This window comes from Grammomys surdaster, unplaced genomic scaffold (assembly GCF_004785775.1).
Source record: "Grammomys surdaster isolate TR1022 unplaced genomic scaffold, NIH_TR_1.0 126546, whole genome shotgun sequence".
Lineage (NCBI taxonomy): Eukaryota > Metazoa > Chordata > Mammalia > Rodentia > Muridae > Grammomys > Grammomys surdaster.
Genome location: NW_021621338.1, coordinates 2,360,516 through 2,384,831, shown reverse-complemented (window position 1 = coordinate 2,384,831; position 24,316 = coordinate 2,360,516). Strand labels below are relative to the sequence as shown.

At 45.2% G+C, this 24,316-nt stretch overlaps 1 protein-coding gene across 1 annotated transcript in view; it reads right to left on the bottom strand.

Moving 5' to 3' along the window:
- The window catches only part of Smarcal1 (SWI/SNF related, matrix associated, actin dependent regulator of chromatin, subfamily a like 1), a 52,246-nt gene that overhangs the window by 17,049 nt on the left and 10,881 nt on the right, over positions 1 to 24,316 (bottom strand). Inside the window, exons 7-12 of the mRNA XM_028760621.1 lie at positions 21,944 to 22,130; positions 20,231 to 20,381; positions 18,832 to 18,990; positions 16,298 to 16,363; positions 6,152 to 6,292; positions 3,964 to 4,179 (exon numbers count right to left, since the gene is read on the bottom strand). Coding sequence (XP_028616454.1) covers positions 3,964 to 4,179; positions 6,152 to 6,292; positions 16,298 to 16,363; positions 18,832 to 18,990; positions 20,231 to 20,381; positions 21,944 to 22,130 — 920 coding nt within the window. The remainder of the gene's footprint in view (positions 1 to 3,963; positions 4,180 to 6,151; positions 6,293 to 16,297; positions 16,364 to 18,831; positions 18,991 to 20,230; positions 20,382 to 21,943; positions 22,131 to 24,316) is intronic.

Here is a 24,316-nt window from a genome sequence, read left to right as displayed (position 1 = left end):
GAATAGCAGAAATAGAAACAGTGTTTCTCAGGAGAAGTCTCTGGGCTTGGAACCTGAGGGTGGGATGCAGTAGCCAACACACATAAAGAAAGCACCACGCCCAGAAGTCACAGTGTTCATTAAGTGCCACTTGTACAAGTGCTTTCCTTTATTCTACACAGCACATGTCTATTGTATTGTTGACACTACTGTATTTTCTCTTTTTGCAATGCTGGGGGTCAAACCCAGGGACCTGCCCATGCTAACCAAGTACTTCAGCACTGACCTACATCCTCAGCTTTAGTGCATTTCAATGTAGGAGAAATCAATAGGTTTATCTTTAAAAAGAGAAACTTTCCCAAATCAAGTAGAAATCATAGTATCCATTAATGGTCTCTACTCATTTTTAGCTATGGGCAAGGGATTTTTAAACAACTTGCATTCTTTGATCCTGAGTTCTGGACTCTTATTAAAATAGATACACTGGGGCTTTTAGATTTCTATTCTATGTTGGACATTTGAATGCATGGCCAAGTGACATGGTGCACAGAAACTGGAACAGCTGTCCCTGGAACTCTGCATCCCTGTTTCCTCTTCTTGCTTCTTTTGATGATCAGAAAGCAGCTTTAGACAAAGGACCGTTATAAGTAGCTTTCCTCAATGAAAACAGCTTTCATTACAACAGATTTTAATAAACGGCTCTTCTGCCTTTGATTTTATATATAAAGGTTATAATAACGTCTTCTAGATGGAAAGGTGTTAAAGAACAAAGAGCCAGCCCTTGACAGGCAGGCCAGTAGGGCCTGATGAGGCAACCATGACGTAGGCTGAGAGCCCAGGTACCTGGGGCTGAATGTAACAGTCACAAGGGGACTTCCTGCAAAGCCACAAGTCTCCTTACCTGACTAACCGTGCAAACATGGCTACTTCATGGACTAAGGGTTTTTGCAACTGGTAGGGTTTTGTCTGTGATCACCCAGTCCACTGGCAGCCACTGCTGCTTCCCCTTTCTGAATGAAGTTAAACACTGGATTTCCATGAGGACTTCAGGGGATGGACAGCAGATATCAGGTGGACTGAGAAGGGCTCTGGGCTCTCAGCTGGATGCTCCAAGAACTTGACCACAGCTTAGACTTCCCTTTCATCATTTCTAAAAGGGAGAACTCCATCGTGTCTGAGGCAAGGTGACTGTCACCAGCAGGCAGAACTGGAGGCAACAGACCCTGACCTTCTGCACCTCCAGCATCCTGTCCTACACGTGGAAGCATTAAAATATCCCCTCAAAGAGAAGGGATTTGTACAGCTGCTTAAAAGCCAACATTTCTAACCCTCATGGCTTATGTGAAATTCCACTAATAAAATATTAGTTTGGTATGAAGTCAAACTCTTAGGCTTCACGAGAAATAGCATGTGAGGTTATGCACCACACTTAAAGAGCTATGCACACCAGTGCAGGTTTCAGCTGCTCACGTAACTCTGAACAAGTACAGTCCCCAGCACTTCTTTTCATTCTTTTTCCTCTAGACTGTCCTGCCCAGTAATGTGATTTTCTTTCTCAATTCAAATGCTAATTCATATTCTCTCTCTCTCTCTCTCTCTCTCTCCCCTCTTTCCCTCCCCCCCACCACCTCCCACACCCCCACTCTCTGATTTTTGTTTATTTATTTTTTTTTATTGATGAGTACACTGTAGCTGTCTTCAGACACACCAGAAGAGGGCATCCAATCTCATTACGGATGGTTGTGAGCCACCATGTGGTTGCTGGGATTTGAACTCAGGACCTCTGGAAGTGTAGTCAGTGCTCTTAACCGCTGAGCCATCTCTCCAGCCCACTCTCTGATTTTTGAACAGGGTTTTTTCCTGTAGCCCTGGATGTCTTAGAACTAGCTCTGTAGACTTGGCTGGCCTTGAACTTACAGAGATTTGCCTGCTGAGTGCTAGGATTAAAGGCATCCACCACCACCAGGCTGCTCGATCGATCGATCTCTCTCTCTCTCTCTCTCTCTCTCTCTCTCTCTCTCTCTCTCTCTCTCTCTTTCTCTCTCTCTTCCCTCCCTCCCTCCCTCCCTCCCTCCCTCCCTCCCTCCCCCTTCTCGTTCTTTCTATTTTCTTTGTTTCTATATCAGATGCTCTCTTTCTATTTTCTTTGTTTCTATATCAGATGCTCTCAAGCTAGTTCCAAAGGCAGCCCAGGTACAAGAAAGGAATACTCATGACCTTACTCCAATCACACATACAACAAACCACCATTCTAGCAAAAACAAAATTGTACCATTGGATCTAAAAACATGCATGCCTGAATTCTCCTGGTTCACATAATATTTGCCATCCATGTCAGACATTAATCCTTCTTTAATCCTAGCACCTAAGGGGTGGAAGTAGGTGATCCCTGTGAGTTCCAGGCCAGCCAGATGTACATAGTGAGACCCTGTCCTAAAGCAAGCTCTGGGCTGAGGTGAGCTCAGTGGTAAAGCAATGTTCAGGATGAGCAAGGCTCTGGGTTGGATCCAAAGCACCCTCCCCCACAACAACAACAAAAAAGGGGAAGATATACTTAAAATTTATAATGTTTCTATTTACTAAATTGTATTTGTAGTAATCAGAGCAAGACCACCAGGACTAATTTTTAGTGACAGAGAACCTTGTGATACCAAACTATAACTTAAAAGAACTTACTATTCTAACTAGGCATGGTAGCAAAAACCTGCAACCTTAACCGCCAAGAGACAGAAGCAGGAAGGCTATAAGTTGGGAACTAGCCTGGGCTACAAGCAAGACCTTGTCTCAAAAGAAAAACCAAATCACTATCACAACAAAAGAACATGATCCACTGTGTCCACATCAATGGAAAACTGTACACAGGGAATATCCCTCCCTTTCTCTGGGGTATTCAGGGTATTATGTACAATTCAGCACACACTAAATATGGTATGACAATCTGCCGGGAGCCAAGACTTTATTGCCCTCCCGCCTGAGGGCAAATGCCAGTTAGGTAAACAGCCTGAAGTAAGGAATACTTTATTGCCCTCCTGCCTGAGAGAAAATATTAACCAGATTAAGCAACGTGAGCCAAGAAATGTTTTATTGCCCTCTTGCTTGTGAGGAAATATTTAGATAAGTGGTATGGGCTAAGGAATGGGCGTAGAGAACTTTGCAATTATGGGATGGCCCTGGACCCTGACTGCTAGATAACCTTCCTGCCTGCTTGTCTTTATAATGGCAGCCTGAACAAAAAAGTTGAAGCACTTGATCAGACATTCAGACTAGTGCTTCTTCTTTGTGTCTCTTGTCCCTTCATTCTTTCGCCTCCTTCTCTGTGGGCCGGGGCAGCAATCTATCAGGGCTTCTTCTTTCTGCCTAATTTCTTAAAAGTTCCTGGCTAATCTTGCTTCTCTTATGTAAGCAACACTAAAAGCATCTCTTGTTTGATCTCTGGTCATTTTTGTGTGTTCTGTCACATCAGAGAGGCTGGGATCTCAGCAGTGTCTGACTGCCTTTGTTTGGGGGACTGTTGGACCCCAAATGTAAAAAATTATAAATGGCTGTGTATTTTCTTGGTAGTTAAAATTATAAGGCTTTATCACAAAAGACAGAAATAGAGCGGATACAGAGTTCTTCACAGCACTTTGGGCAGCTGACACTGAGTAAGCGTATGGAATAAAAGCAGCCAGCAGAGCATCCTGTATGCAGCTCTAAGGTAAAAAGCAGGAGACTGCATCTAAGCTCAGCGCTGTGAGCCTTTCACTCTCTCAATACCAATCCCAGCTTCCAACAACCCAGGATACACAGCACAGACCAACAACAGCACTCTCACATGCTCCCTACACACACAAAATAGGTCAGGTGAGGAGTCACATGGTTGGCTCTTCTTGCTCAAGAAGGCAGAAGAGACAGCAGAAAGTCAGGTTTAGAGAACTCCCCAACACACGCACAGAACAGCTTTCAGTAGGACCATGAATGCGCCCGCTCACAATCCACACTCACAGTTTTGTCCTTGGTCATTTCTTTGGCTGCTGCATCTAGGGCTGCCCTAGCTCTGGTGCTGATCCGACCAGGGTTGACCACCACCATCTTGCGCTGCTTGGCTGGAAGCTGGGAGAGCACGTCAGATTTGAGCCGCCGAAGCATGATTACCTCCTCCAGCAGCAGCTTCAGCTCACCCAGGTTGGAGGAGCCCGAGTAGTCCCAGCCCCAAGGGAGCTGAAGAGAGAGAGGGGACAACTGTTAGTCTAGGAGCTCCAGACACAGCACTCTGTCTTCCTATCACCCCACTGTGACCGTTATTGGAGAGTTCCAAGAGGCTTTACAAAACTGAATGAAGCCCAGCCGAGACAGATGCGGGCAGAAAGGAGGTAGGAAAAGCCAGGCATGAGATAAACCAAAAACTCCTGTCACGGCAGCTCACAATTTGATACTAACATTTCTAGTAGCTTAAATGACTGATGTTTCAGTTTGAAGAGGCCAAAACAGGTTTGTGCTGGTCTAGATGAAACTAGAGCAAAGTTTTGGAGTGCCTAGGCTATCCCTCAAATCATGGTCCCCTTGATTGGGAGCTGCTGGGAGGCTGAGGGTTCAGGTCCTTTTCTCTCTCGTATAGCTGGAGAAAGCATTAGAAACTAAAATAAAGGCCCTGGGTGAGTGTACGTGAATGGCAGTACAACATTCAACCTGGCATCATAAGGCCTTGGGTTTGAACCCATCACAGCAATCAATCTTCAATCAAACATCAATTAATCAATCACATCCTATTCTTCCCTGGTAATCTTCCTAGAAATAAGATGATTTCTACATAGAACACCAGGGAGCACCGGGCCTCCTCTGCTCTGCACAGTCACAGCTCAATGTCTTCCTACCTCACCTTCCCCTGGACCATGAGCCGCCTGGTGGGGAGCTGGGCCTGCTGCTCACTTTAGAGGAGTCAAAGGGCGGAGCGCATGCTGGAGACAGGGTAAGTGTCTGCTAGACAGAGAGACTGAGATGTCAAGGGTGGAGAGATAAACTGGTCCAGTGCTTGCCCTCCGTTTCTCCTTCCTTCCTTCCTTCCTTCCTTCCTTCCTTCCTTCCTTCCGTCCTTCCTTCCTTCCTTCCTCCCTCCCTCCCTCCCTCCCTTCCTTCCTTCCTTCCTTTAAAGGCAAATTCAAGGGAAGGTCTTAGCAAATGCCTCTAGACAGCCACTGGATATTAGATGAGTTTGGCACAGGCTGCTTTCTCTAGTGAGGGCTCATAGTGCATAAGTCTAGGAGGTAAGGGAAACAGCTTGCCTCTGGGATGTACTTTATAACAATCTTGGGAAGGTGTGCATATATCATAATTAGTTTGGATATCTTTTCCCAAAGTTTAATATTCTTACCTCTTAACCTTGTAGGTTAACATTGAATAATACCAAACATTTTAACCTGGAATAATCACTTTCTAAGGATGTCTCAAGCAGTGGGCTGGGTGGAGAGGAGGATATAAAGAAGACACAGACACTGTCAATGACTGAGGTGGGCAAAGTCAAGCGGGAAGGAGACTAAGCAGGACTTGAGCATGGTGCCTCAGAGTGTCACACACTGGGGACAGAGGATGGGACAATCAGAGTCAGAATAATTAACTCGATCTTTGGTCCTTCTTGCTCACCTACAGACTAGCTAGTTGAGGGAGGAATCCAGTTCAGGAAGCAGATCATTTGCAAACAGGACTGAGGTAAGCATCACTCAAAAATGAAAAAACAATCTACTCTGGAAACAATCGTGTGGCGAGTAAGCTGCTGACTGTGTTAATAAAAATATACGGCTTTTAAACACATTCAACAACCGAGCGCCACCTCAACAACCACCTAACAAAACAGTCTGCCATGAACCTTGCAAAGCACTGTAATTTACATTATATGTACTTTGTGAGTAAATGGAAGTGTTTTTTAATATCTGAAGGATTTCTATTTTAAAAGTAGATTTAAAATATGGCAAACAATTGTGAATTCACAGAACTGTGCAGACAGCAGGTTTGGAGTCACATCCAGATGGGTGGCTCACCACGCAGAGCCCTTCACATCTGTAGAGTAACTGCTGGAACTTCTCCTAGAAAATACTATCTGGTTTTTCTGGCCCATTTCTTGGTTCATCCCAAGGAGCAGAAAGAAAAGTGTCAACATGAGGGTAAAGGTGGGGCATGGAGATAAGAGGATGAGTACCCGCTTGGCGTCACAGTAGCGAAGTCCAAAGGCATGAAACTGAGGGAAGAAGGTTGGCTTGACAGCAATGATCTGTGTGTAGAGCTCTGCAGGCCGAGACATGGCGGGTGTGCCCGACAGTAGGATCACCCTCTTGGCAACCTAAAGGCAAAACAGCCAAAGATGTTCTCAACACAGTTGGGAGGAAGGGACTGCTATTCCTATGAGGGATCCCCTAATACAAAATATCAAAAGTGCCACGAGGCGGGAGCTGGATGGTCCATCCCCCACCCAGGAACAGCAGAATCCTGAAGGCTGCAGCAGGTCTGTCTTCCACAGCCCGGGCTCTCACTGCTGCCTGGCTGTTCTTGACTTGACATATTTATTTTTCTGAGTACACGCACAAGAACATGCCAGTGGAGGCCAGAAGGCCACTGGATTCGCTGCAGCTGGAGTTATAGATAATTGTGAACAGACAAGCTGGGTGCTAGGAAACAGATTCACTCCTTTGGGAACAGCAGCAAGCACTCTCCTCCACTGCTCCATGGCTCCAGCCCATTCCCACTTTTAAATATGTCAGATCTTTCCTTTACCAAAGATGGCGAAGACAAGCCTCACACCAGAACTGTGTGGTCTCTAAATCAAGGTACTCTAGCCAAAAAAAACAAAAAACAAACAAACAAAAAAAACCCCTCCATATGCCTTGCAAAAACCAAACAGTCTGCTGATGGGAGGAGTTAGGTGTCAACTGCCATTCACAGTCCACCTAGCTGCTGTCACAGCACATCCTCTTCCTGAGCTCCCTGGACTAGCTCTTGTTAGTTCTTGAGATTGTGAAGGCTGTCCTGGCTGTTGATGTGAGTACATCTGGAATTAACTAAAACCCAAATGGCTGGGCATACCTTTGAGGGATTTTTTTCTTAAATAAATCATTTGAAGTAGGAGAACCCACTTTTAATCCAGATCTCTGAGATCTATTAATCTGGATCACATTTTCTGCTGCTAGCCTACATAAAGAACATGGAAAAAGGAAGCTTGCTCCCTCTTTGCCTGCTTGTCCTCACCCTCTAGCAAGTCCATTCCTTTAGTGGCATTATAGCTTACTTTTTCAGGACTCTGGAGTATACTGAACAACAGCTGAGACATCCAACCTCATGGACTAAATAAGTACTGAATTCTTGGATTTTCTATTGGTAGACAGCCACTGCTGGAACAGCCGGACCACAGCCTGTAACTCACTCTAATAAATCCCATAAATACATACATACACACAACACACACACACACACACACACACACACACACACACACACACACACACAGTTTCACTCTTAAAGTTCTGCTCCCCTGTGGGACTGCATAAAGGTATTCTGGGTCATGGCTGGGCAGTTGCCTAGAACCCCGAGACTCTGCGTGAGAGCCAGCAGGAGTTCAGTGTGCCCCCAGAACCCAGGGTCCTGAAAAGCAGTCTAGTCTCCATAGAATTACATTGTTCAGTCACGTAGGCCAGACAGCCCCTCCCAAAGTGCACAGGTAGAGGGTGTGACTAGAGGCCTCAGGGCCTAGGGATTTACATACTAATGAAGGCCAGAGGGCGGAGCAAATTAAGCATGCCTCCCCAGATCCTCCCCCCAATCCTCCCCCTTTCTCCCTCCCTATTTAACTCAGGACTGGCCTGAGTTTTACCGGGGTACACCCAGATCCATCCACCATCCACCATGACAATAAACCCTTTTGGAACCAAGGACTTCCTCGTGTCATTGGGGCCTGCCGCTGCCAAAGCCTCCAGGCGGCTGGAACCTAAGACCTCCTCCTGCATGTGGGACCACCACAGTGTGGAAACCCCTGGGGACTCCACAGCTGCACCCTCTATTTTTTCCCACACTCTCCTAGAGAGCCCTGGATGATACAGAGATTAAGGTGGGGTTGTGTTCCTACTTACTTGCTGTAGCACTTTGCATCTGGCACAGAGTAGGTAATCAATGTACACTACATGCTGAGAAAAATTCAGAGCAAAGCTAATTAGTGTTGAGGGAACATGAAGTAAACACGAGCTTTGGAGCACAGCAGAAGAGAGGTCAATAGGCCTGAATTTCTAACAGAACAGGTTTCTGAAATTCAAGTTAAATTTACCATAAAGATCCTGTGAGCACCAAGAGGAAATGACAGAGTCTGTAGAATCTTCCATCTAGTGTTTTAAAATTTTGTGTGTGTATTGTACGTGCATGTTCATGTGTATGCAGGTGTGCACATGTGTGATGTGGAAGGGGGGACGAGGTCCACACCATGTGTCTTTGTGATCACTGCACCTTGTTTTTGGAGACATGGTCTTTTCTCCATCTGGCTAAGCTGGCTGGCCAATGAGCTCTAGGACCTGCCTGACTCCTCACACCCAGCCAGGCAACCAGACTCAAGTTTCCATGCTGGCCAGCAGGCATTTGACTCAGTGTTTTGTTTCGTTTTGTTTTTAAGGAAAAGGGTCTTTATTAACTTACTTTATTTCAAGACTCAAGCTCACTTTATAATTAATTACTAAGAACTTTAAATGATGAGACCCAGATCCATTGACCAAGCTCAGCCTAGGTCTGCAGCAGCCTGCTCAGCAGTGGGCAGGAGGGAGATAAACAGCTGGCTGAACCAATGAGGACTCCCAGTTCTTCACTTTCCTGACTCAGGCCTGAGCCGAGGCGATCACACCTAGATCATATACTCTTAGACAGATGGGAAAGAGTGAGATCAAGAGGAGACTGTAGCATCAAGTTGCTGCTGTGAGGTAAAATTCACACAGCTTTGGAAGAGACTCCATCATGGAGCTCAGCTGCATGGAAACCGCTTGTTAACCACGGTAACCTTGAGTTAACGACAGTAATACAGGGCAACCACATGAACCAAATCTCCAAAGGGAAGAAAGTAAGTCTTAAAATGGATATGCTGACTCATAAAAATAATAAATAAAGGTGTAACCATGAGAAGAAAGAAGTTTCCTCATAAATATGCAATACATATAATTTTCAAAATGCACTTCTGCCCTCTCGGCCACAGCCCATCTCTAATCCCATTCTGATGACAGAGCCATGAATTTCTCCAGCTATGATTTTCCACAGTTCAATTACTGAAGCCTATAATTTCCTGCACAGTTTAACTCAGGCTCATTGATATAACAATGGGCATCCTGAATAATGTCTATAGCATCTCTGTTTGTGGCTTTAGCCTACTTCAGGAAAGTAGCAGCAGACAAAAAAGAGTGTAAACAAAAAGCTTCATCAACAGGAGAAATCTGCACATCATCCTGAACCCATTCCCCAAGCTGCTGTGTCTGCCTGGGATGGAGCCTGGGCTGAGCCAGCTCCCAGCCAGGTGGTAAAAACTCACCACAGGCTGAATTGATAGTGAGCTCTCTCATACACTCCCTAGGCTGGCTCAGTGGGAGAAGGATAAAGGAGGGGTATGGGTGCTGACAAGCAAGGCTTATTGCAGAAAAGGGAAAGGCTGGCTTTGAGAAGAAACCAGAAGAGCATCTCATTTGTCCTGGAATGATGTAAGCTGTTCTGTGCTCAGACCCAATGCTGTGGTCAATCATGTAGTAGGCCTTTATTTGTGCCTACCTGAAAACAGTTGCTATGCTTGGTCTATCTGAGGAAGCCACATCTAGGAACATAAAAATGTGTAAAATGACATAAACCGAAGCTACAATAAACATTGTATAGCCAACTCCCCTGGCTAAGGAGACAGCAGCACCTAAGAAAACCACAGTGTGGTGGCATTAAAGAACTCCTGTGTGCTGTTGGGAAGGTAATGCAGTTCACAAGCAGACACTGGGGGGGCAGCTGGCCTTCTAAGTTGTCTCCTCAGAGTGGAAGGTCAGAAGCTCTGCAGGAGAGTCAGAGGCAGGGCAAGCTAGCATTATGTAATGCACCAAGGAGAATGCTATACAGTCAGCCAAAGCAGGTAAGCTACACGTAGATTCTAAAGTGTGAGCCCAGGGGTGCTCAGAGCAAAGAGCTGGGGTTGTTTCAAGTCCACCTAACAAACAGCCAAGAAGTTACCACTTTCCATTCATACCCCCTACCACAATTAAGCCAATAACCAGTTGTGCTGAGCTATTTTGATTGGTTATAACATTTCCATAACAAGGAAATAGAATTATGTTCCTCAAAGTTGAGGCACCCCCCCCTTCCTGCCCTTTGGCTTTTTCAGATGGGTTCTCTGTGTAGCCCTGTAGACCAGGCTGGCCTCAGACTCAGAGATCCACCTGCCTCTGTATCCCTTTAATCCTGGGATTAAAGACATGCACCTACGGAGTCCCACTTTTATAGCCAGCATTTTCTCCAGTACTTGAAGAAATGTTAGGAGTAGGTTGTGCAGAAGCAGGTGACATTAAAGAAAAGGTCAAGTTTTCCCAAGTTCCAACTCTCCGAACCCTGATGCCACAGGACACTGTGAGCTCTTGAGTTTTAACTAGTTCACAAATCACTCTAGAACCTTCAGAAATAATGTTTGGAACCAATAATCTTCAAATAATGGCAACCCTAGCTAGGAGTCAAGTGACCAAAAATACTTGTATCACAACCAAAAGTAGGCTCACAAACCCTCCCCAGGAGGAAGCGAGATTGATTCCCAGTGGGTGAATGGGAGATGTTCCTGCCATATTCCAAAGATGCTAAAGAGTAGCAATCTTACCACTCGGATCTACAGTGCAATGTTCTTGTATTTCATTTTGTTTTCTCTGTGCCTGCTTGTACATCTGCACCAAATGCCTGCCAGAGGCCAGCATTGGACCTCCTAGAACTGGAGTTACAGAAAGTTTGAAGCTACCATGTGGGTGCTGAAAACAGAACCCAGGCCCTCTGCAAGACCGACCGGTGCTCTTAACTGCTGAGTCACCTCTCCTGGCCAACACGGTGCTTCTACACTAAGTCAGTATCACTGCTCTCTGTTAGTATAACTTGGATGTCATACTTCTTGGCTAAGATCAGTCAGAATGACGACTGTGACTACAGGTATATGGATTAAACATTCCAAGATCCTATAATGAGAATACAATGAGGAATATAATCTGATCTTTAAGGCTTTTTTATAGGTATTATTAAAATAGCATATGTAATAAAATTAAGTACTGCGGGGTTTTCTTTTCTTGGAAGAATAGTCCATTTCCCCCTGAATATTAGACTCCAATAATTTCTCTTTGAATCCTGATTCTGTAATGAACTTGAGAAAAACAGGATGGCTTGACACAGGGACCTCTTTTTGTAGCTTTGTCATCCCCAGGGGTATGAGATCTACCACTGGACACCCTTCTCCCCTGTGGCCTGAGAAAGGCACAGGTTTGTGCCACCATATCTAGCTGCTCCTACCTGTCCAGCTTTGGAGTTGACCTGCCCCCTTGATAAGAGAGAAGGCAAGCAGACATTCCTACTGAAAAGCTCTAATTGGGCGGGTGCACACTAGTAACCCACAAACTCCGTGCGTTTATTATATACCACTGAATTAGGAAGCAGGTGTCTTCATATGCGGCTGGAGGAGTAGGGTGGCTAGCTCATCTTGATAGGAAGTCTCTGTAGGGGAGCATTCTTAGATTGCAGTCATCTGGAGAAAGCAGCAGTGATTAATAGTTTCTGCTACACTGGTTTTAGTTAAAGGCCAATATTCTTAACTTCAGTACTTGGACAAGGGGACAGCTCTGCCATTTCCCTGAGCCTAAACCAGGGAAGGCTTTGCTGTTGGTGTGTGTGACACTGCGATCCTTGACATGGCCATGCTCATGTCTACAAAGCACGGTTACTCAGGACTTCATCCGTTCCCACACCCAGTTTTATAACAACCACTGCTTTATACCTATTAATTTCCGTGGACTGTGCGTCCTGGAAATCATCCCATGTCATTCCAAATGACCACCTCATTCTTATACATTGTAAAAGTCTATCAAAATGGGTATCTTCTGTTCTCTTTGGATTTGGACCGAAACAGAAGCTTTTACGTACAACACTGCAGTGACTTATCTTTTCCAGGGACACAGAAGGGGTGCAGGGTTAGAAAAGCAGCCCCTCTGTTTCTGTGATCTCAGCACTCAAGAGGCAGAAGCGAAAAGATGAGGAGTTCAAGACTAGCCTGGGCTATACAATGGCCTGTCTCAAAAAGGAAGAAACGACAAAGCAGGAGCTGTTAAATACTCTGCAAAGAAGAAAACACACACTTAGAATTAGGCTTTTCTTATGGAAGTAAAGTATGAATCATGATGGTGATAGCAATCTCTGAGGGACAGGAAAGATGAAAGATCCAAAGATGGGAGAAAAAGACAAGGTTTTTACTATAGTGTATTTTTTTTATAAATTTATCTAATTATTTAAAAAGAAAAAACAAAACAAAAAACCCAAAGCCCCAGATATTTAGCTGACTTCTTATTTAGCCAATTATTGGAACTAGGGACTAGAACAGGGCCTAGTGTCATCAAATGCCTGTGCTTAGAAGATGTAGGCAGGAGGATCAGAAGTTCAAGGCCATCCCTGGGCACCCTATGATACACAAGACTGTGTGAAAGACAAAAGGAAACAAACAACAACAAAACTACACTCGCAGAAACATCCATCAGGAAAAAAACAGTGGGATGCTGGTGACTTTTCTCCTTAAAAATTAATTTTGGAGCTGGAGAGATGGCTCAGTTTGATTCCCAGCACCCACATGGCAGCTCTCAACCTAGTTCAGGGGAATCTGATGCCCTCTTCTGGCCTCCATGGGCACCAAGCAAGCAAGTGGTGCAGAGCCACACGTGCAGGCACAACATCCATACACACGAAATACAATTTAAAACTAAATTACTTTTGCTATTTGACTCAACATCTAAAAATTTTGTGTAAACAAACCAATTAGACAAAACCCCACTCTAAATGTTGCCGAGGAAGGATACTCACTGTTCGGATGAAAAGAGCTACCACTTAGACAAGACATGAGTGAATGGTGACACTTGGTCAGATGGAACTTCAGAGTCCTCCCGTGAAGGTAACGGACCCAGCAGTTCTGCTTGTAGGAACCAGTCCAACAAGAACACATTATAAATGGATGTCCATTTATATTAAGAATTATTTGTGACGGGCGGTGGTGGCGCACGCCTTTAATCCCAGCACTTGGGACGCAGAGACAGGTAGATTTCTGAGTTCGAGGCCAGCCTGGTCTACAGAGTGAGTTCCAGGATAGCCAGGGCTACACAGAGAAACCCTGTCTCAAAAAAAACCAAAAAAAAAAAAAAAAGAATTATTTGTAACAGCCAAGTGCCTGCCAATGGAGGTTAATCATTAAAGATGAACTTGCCCCATTACTGACTTGTTAGAAAAACAGTCGGAAATTTTAACTTTGCTCCTTAATTGTTTTCTATCTTGCCAATTTTTACACAGTTATATATATAAAAATAGAATCATCTTCTTTGGTAATAGTAGCATAGGCAAGCAGTGCTATGAGGAAGAAAGAATTCTTATTTTCCTGGGGACAATGATACCAGTTTCTTATGACAATGACTACCGTCACCATGTACAAAACCTGTGTTTAGGCCAAGGATGTAGCTCAGTTGGTGCTAGTCTAACATACCTACATATATACATATATACATATACATGCATATATGCATAATATACATATACATTCATTCATACATACATGCATGCATACATACAACCCTGCATTCAACCCTAACTACATCAAAACAAACAGGTATTGTGGCATACATCTGAAATACTAGAACTCAGGAGGCAGAGGCTGGAGGATCAAAAGTTCAAGGCCAGTCTCAACTGTATAGCAAGTTATACAAAGCCAATCGAAGCCAATTTAGATTGAAAAACAAATAGCTGGTTGTGGTAGGAACTTGCCTGTTTCAGCACTTGAGAGGTGGAGGCAGAGGGGTCAAGAACACAAGGTCACTCTCAGTCCATATATTGTTGAAGGTCAGCCTGTGATTCTGTTTCAGTCAATCAAACAACCAAAAACCCCCTAATTCTCTGCACTTGATCTTACTCCACTATCTGTTTGCATGCTAAAATCTAATCGCCTCTTGACACGTTTGCTGAAAATATCTTGCTATATTATGAAAATATAAGGTTTTGCTTGTTGGTCTGCCTGCCTGCCTGCCTGTCTGTCTGTCTGTCTGTCTGTCTGGTATTGAGGACTGAATTCATGCCAAGAATATATTCCCAAGACCCTGTATACATCTAAGGAAAAATCAAGGGCAACATCTTATTTCAGAAGCATCCAGATTCAGTTCTTAGGGTATCTGAGATCAGTGCTTCTTCATGGTGGTTAAGGGGCAAGGATGCAGGTGAGGAGTGACTTGTTCTGGGAGTAACAAGCTGGTAGAGGCCAAGAATGCAGCTAAATATCCCACCATGCACACCTCAGCCCCATAGCATGGGTTAGCAGGGCTGGATTTGAAAATACAGCAGAGAAGAGATAGGAGCTAACAGACCAGCACAGGAAGTCCTCCCCCTTCCCCCGTTTTCACTACTAAGCATTAGGGAGAGTCAGTGCTTCAGAAGAGCTCAAGACACCTTCATGAACAGCAGCCATCCTCACTCAGTCCTACTCTGCAAATGCAAAGTACCATATAGTAGCCAGCCGTTTAATGGTCATTTTAAAACATCACTTTGAAATATACCCAGGATATTAAAGACGTGCATGCTGTCTCTGGAAGTCTAGCCATAAGCACTCGTTTCAGATCCCACTGTGAGGCCCCATGTGCCCACCCAGGCAGCAACACCAAACCGGTTGCTAACAGGATATCATATCAGAACTTAAATATATAATTATTCTACCATGCAGTTTCTTTTGTCGACAATCAGAGGTAGAGATTTAATTTTACTGATAAAGATAATAAAAATATTGATTTAATTAAAATATTTGATTAAAATTAAAATATTTAATTTTACTGATAAAATAAAATTAATATTGGAACCACAGTATCAAGATGTATTAACATTTTTCTAAGGAAAGCATATTAAAGTTTTCCCCTAAACAGGTCACCACCCTGAGATGACATTTCATTTAGGTATGCACAGAAGCAGATACTATATAGAAAAGTTTACAATGGTGTCAAGCTTAAGTTAAAGACTTACATTTTTGATCTGGAACATATGACATAACCTTGACTTACTGTTATTTTAAAAAATTAGAGCTTGAAATTACTTTTTAGACAGTTTGTAAAGAGGCAGGAAAATTAATTTTCAGACGGTGAACTTGGCTAGCATTTAGTGCATCTGCTCTTCTTAGTTCACTAAAGAACAAAGGGTGGTTTTAAACAGTAAATGCTGTGATTTTATTTTTATTTGCTTGTTTGTTTACGTATTTAAGACAGGATCTCTACGTTGCCCTGGGTGTCCTGGGACTATGTGGATCTGCCTGGCATTTGCCTCCCAGTGCTGATAGTGAAGGCACGCACCACCGTGCCCCAGTGAACCCTGTGGTTTTCAAAGCTCACAGATTGTTTAAACAGAATGCTCTGTTTCACAGTCCACGTCATGTCATCTGTGAGTGGCTTCTCACTTGCCAGTAGAAGGTGTTATGTGGGTACTCCCCTACTTCCTAACCTTTGGGACTTATCTCTGAAGAGTGAGGTACAGAACACAGGACAAGACAAGGACAGAACTGCATCAGAAAGTGTACGGAGAAAGACTTGACCCTGCTCTGCAGTCCCACAGCCACCTGCTTTGCAGGTGAACACATGGCAGCCCATGTGTTCAGGGCAGGTACAGACCTGACAACATGATGGAAGAGTACACAGCTGGCCTTCTAGTTAACCACAGGTCCTGGCCAGTGTAAAAAGGATCAATCAGCTTACCAGGCAAGCCTCGGCTTTGCCTGAGGTTATTCTCTGACACCCATAGCCCTGGCCTGGTTCTGCCCTTAGATAACACATCACGTCTTGACAGCTTTGCCACTGCAAGAGATGCAGTTTCTCCTGAGCTATTTAGTGACACACTGTCACAAGCTTCTTGTGCTGGCAGGAAGCCAAGGAGAAGACTCGGGGTCTCTTCCCATCTGAGTCTGGGACCCTCAATAGGAGAGATCCAGTGTCAACACTGCATCCCACCCATAGCCCAGTGGCCTGGCTGCATCTGTTTGGCCTGCATACCCCCCGTGCCTGACCAAGTATGTTAAGGTGCTAACTCTCCTCTCGGCCACACTTACCTTTAGTATAGGCACAGCTGCTCGGCAGCGGGCAGTCTTAATGTTTTTGAGGAAGTGTGATTCATCCTGCAACAAATAACCATGTGGGTGAACAGAGGCAGTCCTTGATCCACGACAACCCACCTGACTTGAGTCTAGCTTGATATTTGCCATGAGAACGCCTCACTTGAACCATTGCCATTTAAGGAGATGAAGCAGTAGTACACTAGGGAAGGACCCAGACTTGGGCAGCTTCTTTATTATACACTGGTAAGATACTGTCTCTTTCTCTAGGGCAGTTTTCCACCTGGAAAGGGGGTTAGTGAATATTTGCCCCAATCTGCCCACTGGGTATGTAGGTGGACAGAACCCTGAGAGGTGACTTGCCACCATGTGGGACACACCTCACAACTGCCTGGCATTAGTCAGGTGTGTTGAAGACCCTCGACATGCTCTCAACTGGTGTCAAGTTCTGAGGTCTGCACTGCCCTCCACTTTTGCAGACACACTGGCAGCAGACACACTGGCAGCAGACCAGACAGTTATGCCACCACAGCAAGGCACACAAAGCACTGTGGGAACTGAGAAATGAAAAACTGACCAACTCCTGTCCTCTGGGGGACTGTTGTGCTGAAAATATAGCATTTGATGGATTTATAGTTGTACATTATATAAACAAACAAACAAACACAAAATTTGCCATATTTTCCAAAGACAAAGGAACCATGAACATATACCTTCCCAGGAGGGAAAAATCTTAGGTTGGTACACTCCAAATGGTTGCTATTGACTCTGAGCCACTAACTGACCTCTCTATGATACCAGCTTCTCTACCTATAAAACAGATACAATGCTATCAGAAAGAATGGATATATCAGCTTGCTGTGTCTGAAATAAGCTAACACAGGGGCAGCCCTCAAAGCTCTCCTGCCACCTAATGCATATTCCCTGTACCAGGGGCTACTAGTCATCTTACCTCTGTCCCTGGAAGAATCTACAAGCTTCCAACTTGCTCCACTTCAGCTATGATTAAAAAGTGGCGGGGGGTTGGGGGAGGCTTCAACGACACAATGGACAGAGTGTGAGGTGACCTGCCCCCAGCTGTCAAGATGGCATCTCCCAGATGCCTAGGATACTACATTCATGATCCTGATTCACGATAAATCTTCATGAAAGTCATGAGAAAGCCATTTATAGAAAGAAATTGCAGAAAATGTGTCAGGCATGAAAGGGAATTGGCCCTTTTAAGCACGGGTAAAAGGTACCGCTGTCAGAACAAACCACAAGAGAGGCTGAAGACAAGAAGCCTCATCCAAAGCATGTGCTTCTCAGAGCTGTCCCTTTGTCCCTTGCTGCAGTGAAGCCAGAAGATGGCAGGTGGTTTGTTTGCTTCATCTGAGGACAAAACAACACTAGTGGCAAGCAACTTGCCCTCAATCACAAGGCTTCTTTAGTGATGAGCCAGGAACAGAAACATATAAATTCTGAGGCCACAAAGTTTCAGCCAGTGGTTCTCCACTGTGCTTGCTCTGTGACTGTGGATGGATGTGCCTACACTGTCAGTTCAAGTGAATTAAAGGCAGTGCTGCTTGGGAACAAAGGTTAGAGTAGTGGCTATATGTGGAACACCTAATACAAGGGCCTGGTCAGGAAAGGCAGCCATCACTGTCCCCACATCCCAGAGCCATCATGATCATCCTGGGGTACTTCTTTTACTATTTCATTTCACTGGAATGTTGGCATACTTTCAAAACCATACTTGAATTTGTGCCAGCCCAACATGACTTCCTCACAGACTCAGATTACCAAAATAGCTTTGATAAATTATGTGTTCTCGTTTGCACACACTAAGAACACAGGGTGGTCCTCATGTCCAGAACACACTAAACATTTCCTGGGGAATACAACAATGTTTTCTCCTTCCCTGTTCCGAGCTCCTGCCGCGTTTGTATTTGGAACCATGTCTATGTATTCTGCACTGACAGCTGGCTGTCCACCATGTCTCCCCAGATGCTCATGAAGTGTGTGAAGATGCAAAGGAAAGCCAGTGAAAAGCAGCACCTTCAGATCTGGAGGCAGGTGACATCATCTTTAAGAAGAACTCAAGTAAAAACTGATTTCCTTTTAGCAGGGATGGGACGAGCCTTCACACCAGCTGGAAGAGAATCACTGACTGCTGACTGGTATGGTTCAGCCGCATTGACAAGGCGTTACCAACGCAGGCACACACTGTTCCTGACACAGCTCTAGTCCCTGGGACCCAGAATGGCCTGGTGTACACATGCTAGCCTCCACCCCAGCCTCCTAATACAGGAGGGGTGGATTAGAAACCTTTGAACAGACTTGTCCCACCTGTTTAAAATGCATCTCAGGAAACTCTGGTATATAGGCATAAGAGCTGCTTCAGGAAGGGTATGAAAAAATCATTCTCTATAAAAGGAGGGCAGGAATTTCTAACACCCTTTTTCCCCAAAACCCAGAGAGGATCAAGGAGGCCACAAATTCCCAAATTTGTGGAGCTCTTTAGAGTACTTCAGGGCTCTGCCATTACTTACAATAATGACGACTTTGAAAGGGGTTTTTAGCTGCCTCTCCAACTTGCAAAGAAGGTCAAAACTAACAATGTTGACCAAACCAGCTGTTAGGCGGCCCTTCCCAGTCAGCACCACGTTGATATTCTCTGGGCTAAGAGATGGAAGCCACCGAAGAAAGGCCTGCAGGGGAGTGGACAGTATAGTTAAACAAAGCAGTGATTCCAGTCAACACATCAACAGTACTGGGGGTTGGGATCTGGGCAAGTTTAACATTCCCTGAAGACACGTCCCTTTCCACATCCTCCTGCATCTGGCACACTCTGGTTTCCTCTACCTGCCTCTAGCCCACCTAGACACTGACAGGACTCTCTCCCAGGAGCAGATACTTCCCACGCCTGTGGTTTCCACTCTGTGATCTCTAAATGTTCTAGTTGGGGAAGAATGTAGTCCTTTCAAGAAAACTTGGGTTTACTGAGCACAATGAAAACATTTATGTCAATGTTTTCTTCAAAGCCACTCGCTGTCCCCCACAGTGGATCATTAGATAAACCAGGTATCCAGGAGCCCTAGGAAGGCCACTGGGTCTCCACACGGAAGCCCCAGCACTTAGGTGGCCCCCCAGCCCCCATTGCTTGACTTGCTATGTCCTGACATCACTTCTCTTGTCATAAGCTGCAACCTGACTCTTTCTGGACTTGCTGAGGGAATCTGGCCCCTACAGATACATAATGACACTTTCTACACGTAGTGGCAGGATCCAGACCTCGCCAGCAGCAGGCTGAGGTGCATGTTCTGCACTGTGACTCTGGTAGCTTAGGAAGAGCTCAGTCTGTGAAGAACCTAGCACCACACCAGCAGCATAAAGCCGTAAGCTTTGGAAATGAGCTAGCTGGGCCTTCCTTCACTGGATTTGCTTAAAGGGATTTAATTCTTCAACGTTCACATCAGGCCTCCATCTATTAGGTAGTCCAAACATACTATGCACACCACCCTGGGGCAAACAAAACACTGAGCAGAAGTCAGGAAGCTGTCTCCTTAGGAGGCAAAGCTCTTGACCTTGAAACTTGCATTTATTTATCTGAAAAGTGGGTCATTGTGTCACAGAATTTGGAGAGACAAAGGAAATAGAGACATTGTAGAAATCTGGTGCAGGGTAGATAGAAGGTCTTATTTACAACAGCGCAGTGGTACGGTATCTGCTGAGGGACTGGCAAGAGGTCCCTAAGCTAGCAACTGCTTGGCTTTTCTCCCTGTGGGGATAACATGATTTCCTGTCCTCAGGGACCAGCTTATTTTTCTGCGGGTCTTTGACCCACATCTAAACTTTTAAAGATCCCAGGGTTTGCCTTGACATTATTGTTTTGATCCTCTAACCCTAAGGAAGCCCTTTCCCAATGATTCTGGTGCAAAGAGAACTAACCTGCTCCCAGGTGAAGCGCACAGAGGAAGGCACGACCACCAGCAGTGGCCATTCCTTTCGATAAAAAGCTGCTATGCAGATGGCTTGGATGGTCTTCCCTAGGCCCATGTCATCGGCAAGCAGCAGCCGGCCTCTTTTTGATATGGCATAGCTGCAGACAGATAGACAGGGTAAGGTGGGTACCACACTGCACAGGGCCATCCTGTCCATCTTAGTTAACCTGCCACCCCTTAGAGCTGAGGAACCCCTCTATGCTGGCTGTAACACTGCCCAGAATGGGTCCTGCTCACAGCAAGACTTTTCCCAGAAAGGATAGGGCAGGAGTCCTTTAGGGAACAGAGTTAGAGGGGAAGGGAGGTGGACAGGAACAATGCAGAGTGAAGTCCACTGGTGGAGGATGGGGAGGACAACAGACACAAGAGTGAAACTGCAGTGGGAAAACTCAGCCTGACCCGAGCACAGGAGCACACGGGAGCAGGGAGCCCATGATGCAACAGGCACATCCAAGGGTTTCATCTCCACTGAGAAACGTGCCCAGGACGGACAGAAGAGTCTGTGGAGTTAGAAACACGGCATCTGAAGACCACGCTACATGCTAAGGAGCAGGGCGGAGCCAGCAGTGACTGAAACTACTGGCAAAAAGGATGAATGGGGAGAGAATGAGAATTTGGCTTTGTTTTAGCAAAGTCTGGCAGCCTACGCACACCTGAAGCACTTAAGTGTACTGGGCCTTGCTAGTAGTCTGTAGATAAAGGTGAAGTCTACTGCTTTGGAGCCAGATAGGCCTGGATTGGAATCTCAACTCCCATTCAGGAGCTTTGCCTTCTGACGCACCCCCAAGTGAGACTGTGAGGCTGGAGTAAATGTTACCTGCCCCGGAGAATGGGAGAAGCAGGAGACAAAGCACTTCAATCTTCTAAACTGTATGACCATCATCTCACCAAAGGGAGGGAAGTAACGAGAGCAGAGGCAGTGGAGAAGAGCTGAGAAACTACGAAGACTGCGCACCAGACATCTGGGCCCCTGCTCCAAACCCCAGTCCTCTCTAATTTGTGGAAAGCTGTTGCTGGCTCAGAAACCTAGTGATGAGCTGGTGAATAGTTCTTTTTCTGTCCTTCTTAGACAGCAAAAAAGGAAGAGAGCAATCTTCTTAGGGGTTCTATAAGGACTTCAGCTGCCCCTGGCCTTTCTGGTAACGATTTCCCAAGATGCACCAAGTAAGCAGCTCCCTGGGGACCAGAGGCCAGCACACCAAGGACCAGCAGCCCATGGGCCAATGGGTAGCCTTGTCCTCTCAGCAGCCACAAGAAGCAGCTCCCCTTTCTACAGCACAAAAACAGCACTTAGTCTGTGTTGCCAAACCATGGGACACCAGCCACAAGCCCCTGAACAGAGCACCTGAGATGAGCTGAGGTGTAAGCTAAGAAGAAAGCAGAGGGTTTATTGGGAAACGCTGGGTCTTCTATTCCTAAACTCAGAAACCTCTTTCCTTCAGCTGATGTGAACTGGATTTCTGTATCCATGCAAGCTGAAGTCCTGGCTAACTCATGGACTCTGACATCCATGGTAACAATGGGCTTTGGTGACAACACATCTGGCTGCTAATGCCTACATGTTTCAGACATGCATGCAAGGTATTCATAGACCATTCAAACTCCAGCTGTGCTAAGAGAGGTCAAGTGAGAGAGAACAAGAGGAAGATCAGGAATCTACCTAACTCCCTCCCTCTGAAAGGGCATGAGGTTAGACACAAGCTTGGCATCCACTCCGGAAAGGTCAGCTTCTGGCACGTCTTCTTTCAGTTTGAGAGATGTTTTCTCCAGTTGAGATGCAAACGCCAGGGTCACTGTCTTGGGCAGTGGGTCCAGTTGTACTTGCTTGAGTTCACGTGACCTTGCAACTGGAAAGAAAAAACAGGGGTGCATGAGCAAGAACGCTCAAGTCCAAAAGACCTGGAAAAGGAGAGAGGAAAAGGAGAGAGTAAGAGGCATTCTGCTACACGCGATCTTATTAAAGGGGTTAAATGCAGAACATTCTGCTAGCTGAGTAGTGCAACAGACAAGAGCCAGTGTTCCCTCTTTCTAGTCCTTAATTCCTACAGATATGAGGGGCACTCAGTAACAGAAAAGTGGTTTGGCAGACTACACAAGACTGGAAAGAGCTGTTCCATGCTAAAGATTTTTTTTCAACCTAATTTTTTTTCATTATAACTTAGTTCAAATATCCATATCTATTAAAATAGCATACGATTAAAAATCAGCTCAGAAAGAGCCCCAAAAAGCAAGTCTTCAAAACAATGATTCTAGTCTTAGTTTCATTCTGATGGCTTCAATGTTTAGGGGAAGAGAGAACTCTTAAGTCACCTCCTTCTGTTGACAGGCCGAAGAAACACCGTGCTCTTCACAGAGGACTCCCTAGGTGCTCCCAGTTAGATTGGTAGACAGTAGTGCTACCAACAAGCCAGGTCAGAAAGCAGAGTCCACACACAGGTCATAGACCAAGAAAAACACATACTTCCAATCTTGTTTCATATGAAAGTAATATCTCCCCCTGAGAAGGTGTTTTAGCTGCCATTTCTAGTGAAGCAGGTAAAGTATCTGTCCCGGGGAACAGGTGCGTGCGTGCATGTGTGCGTGTGTGCATGCATGCTTGCACAAGCAAAGAGAAGGCTCAGTGAGTAAAAGAACTTGCTGTGCAAATGTCGGAACCAGAGCTTGAATACTCAGAACCTCTCTAAAAGCCAGCCACATAGCACAAGTGTGTGATCCCAGAGCTCCTCCAGGGAGACAGGAGGCAAACACAGGAGAATCTCCAGGAGCTCCCGGACCTTTATGTATGCAGCAGAAAAACGCAAGGAGACGCCATATCAAAGACAGAAAATGGGGACACCTGAAGTTTGTCCCTGACCTACACACACATGCCATGGCACCTGCATGCCTGTACATATATACAAATAAAAGAAAATACAAAGTACCCATTACTCCAAAGGTGACTGCTCATGACCTAGTCTATACAGCAGGAGTAAGTGAGTAAAGGCCTGTGGCTTGCTCAGCTTGCTTTCTGTTCTAGTGTTTTGGGTGTGTGTGTGTGTGTGTGTGTGTGTGTGTGTATATATATATATATATATAATTTTTTAAATAACAACATACCCATGTCATTGATTATGGATTGTCCACTGCTATTCTTCTACAATGGCAGTGTAGAGTAGCTCAGATTAGGGCTACATGGTCCAAAGGTCTAAAGCATTATCTAGCCCAGTATAACTGCTTTTTTTTTTTTTTTACTGGTAAAATTATGGTTCTCTTTAACATTGAGGCAGTCACGATCAGCTGTTCTTTAATACTCAAAAGGTATTCCAAAAGCTATGGAATACCACTCCCAGTTGACTACCAGGGTGCACACTGACGTGCCCCTAGATGGTTGTGCCATCTGCTGCTATCTTCTGCTGCCTGGTATTTTCAGTTTATTTAAATTCATTTTTGCCCTTCACTACATATGAGTATCAGGTGCTAGGGAGATGGATCAGCAGGTAGAGGTGCAGGCCACCATGCCTGGAAACCTGTATCCAATCCCTGGAACCCACATGGCAGAAATGTCTGACTCACAACCAGTTTGTCCTCTGATCACATGTATGTCCTGTGCTATGGCACATGTGTATGTTTATGCCCTCTCCACCAAAACACACAATACATATAATACAAATATACATACATATATACACTCATGTATATATGTACACACACACACACACACACACACACACACACACACACACACGATGTTTCTGCAAAGTTTCCATGAACAAAATTAACAGGAAATAGATAAGGCTGATGGCTTTACTAAAGTAGGCTGTTCCATACTGAAGTAGAAATCCACTTTCTATCTTAAATGAAATCTCAATTGCTAATTTCTACAAGCTCCAGGAGACTAAGCACTCAGTGTACTTGGCAGAAGCCATTCTCCTCACAATTGTAGCAATCTTCAGAAATGGCACGCCTGGAGGAAGAAGCTGCAAGCAGCTGGAGTGCGGCCTCTGTAAGCACCACACTCTCTCAACCACTTGAAGGGAAGAACCCAAAGCCACTG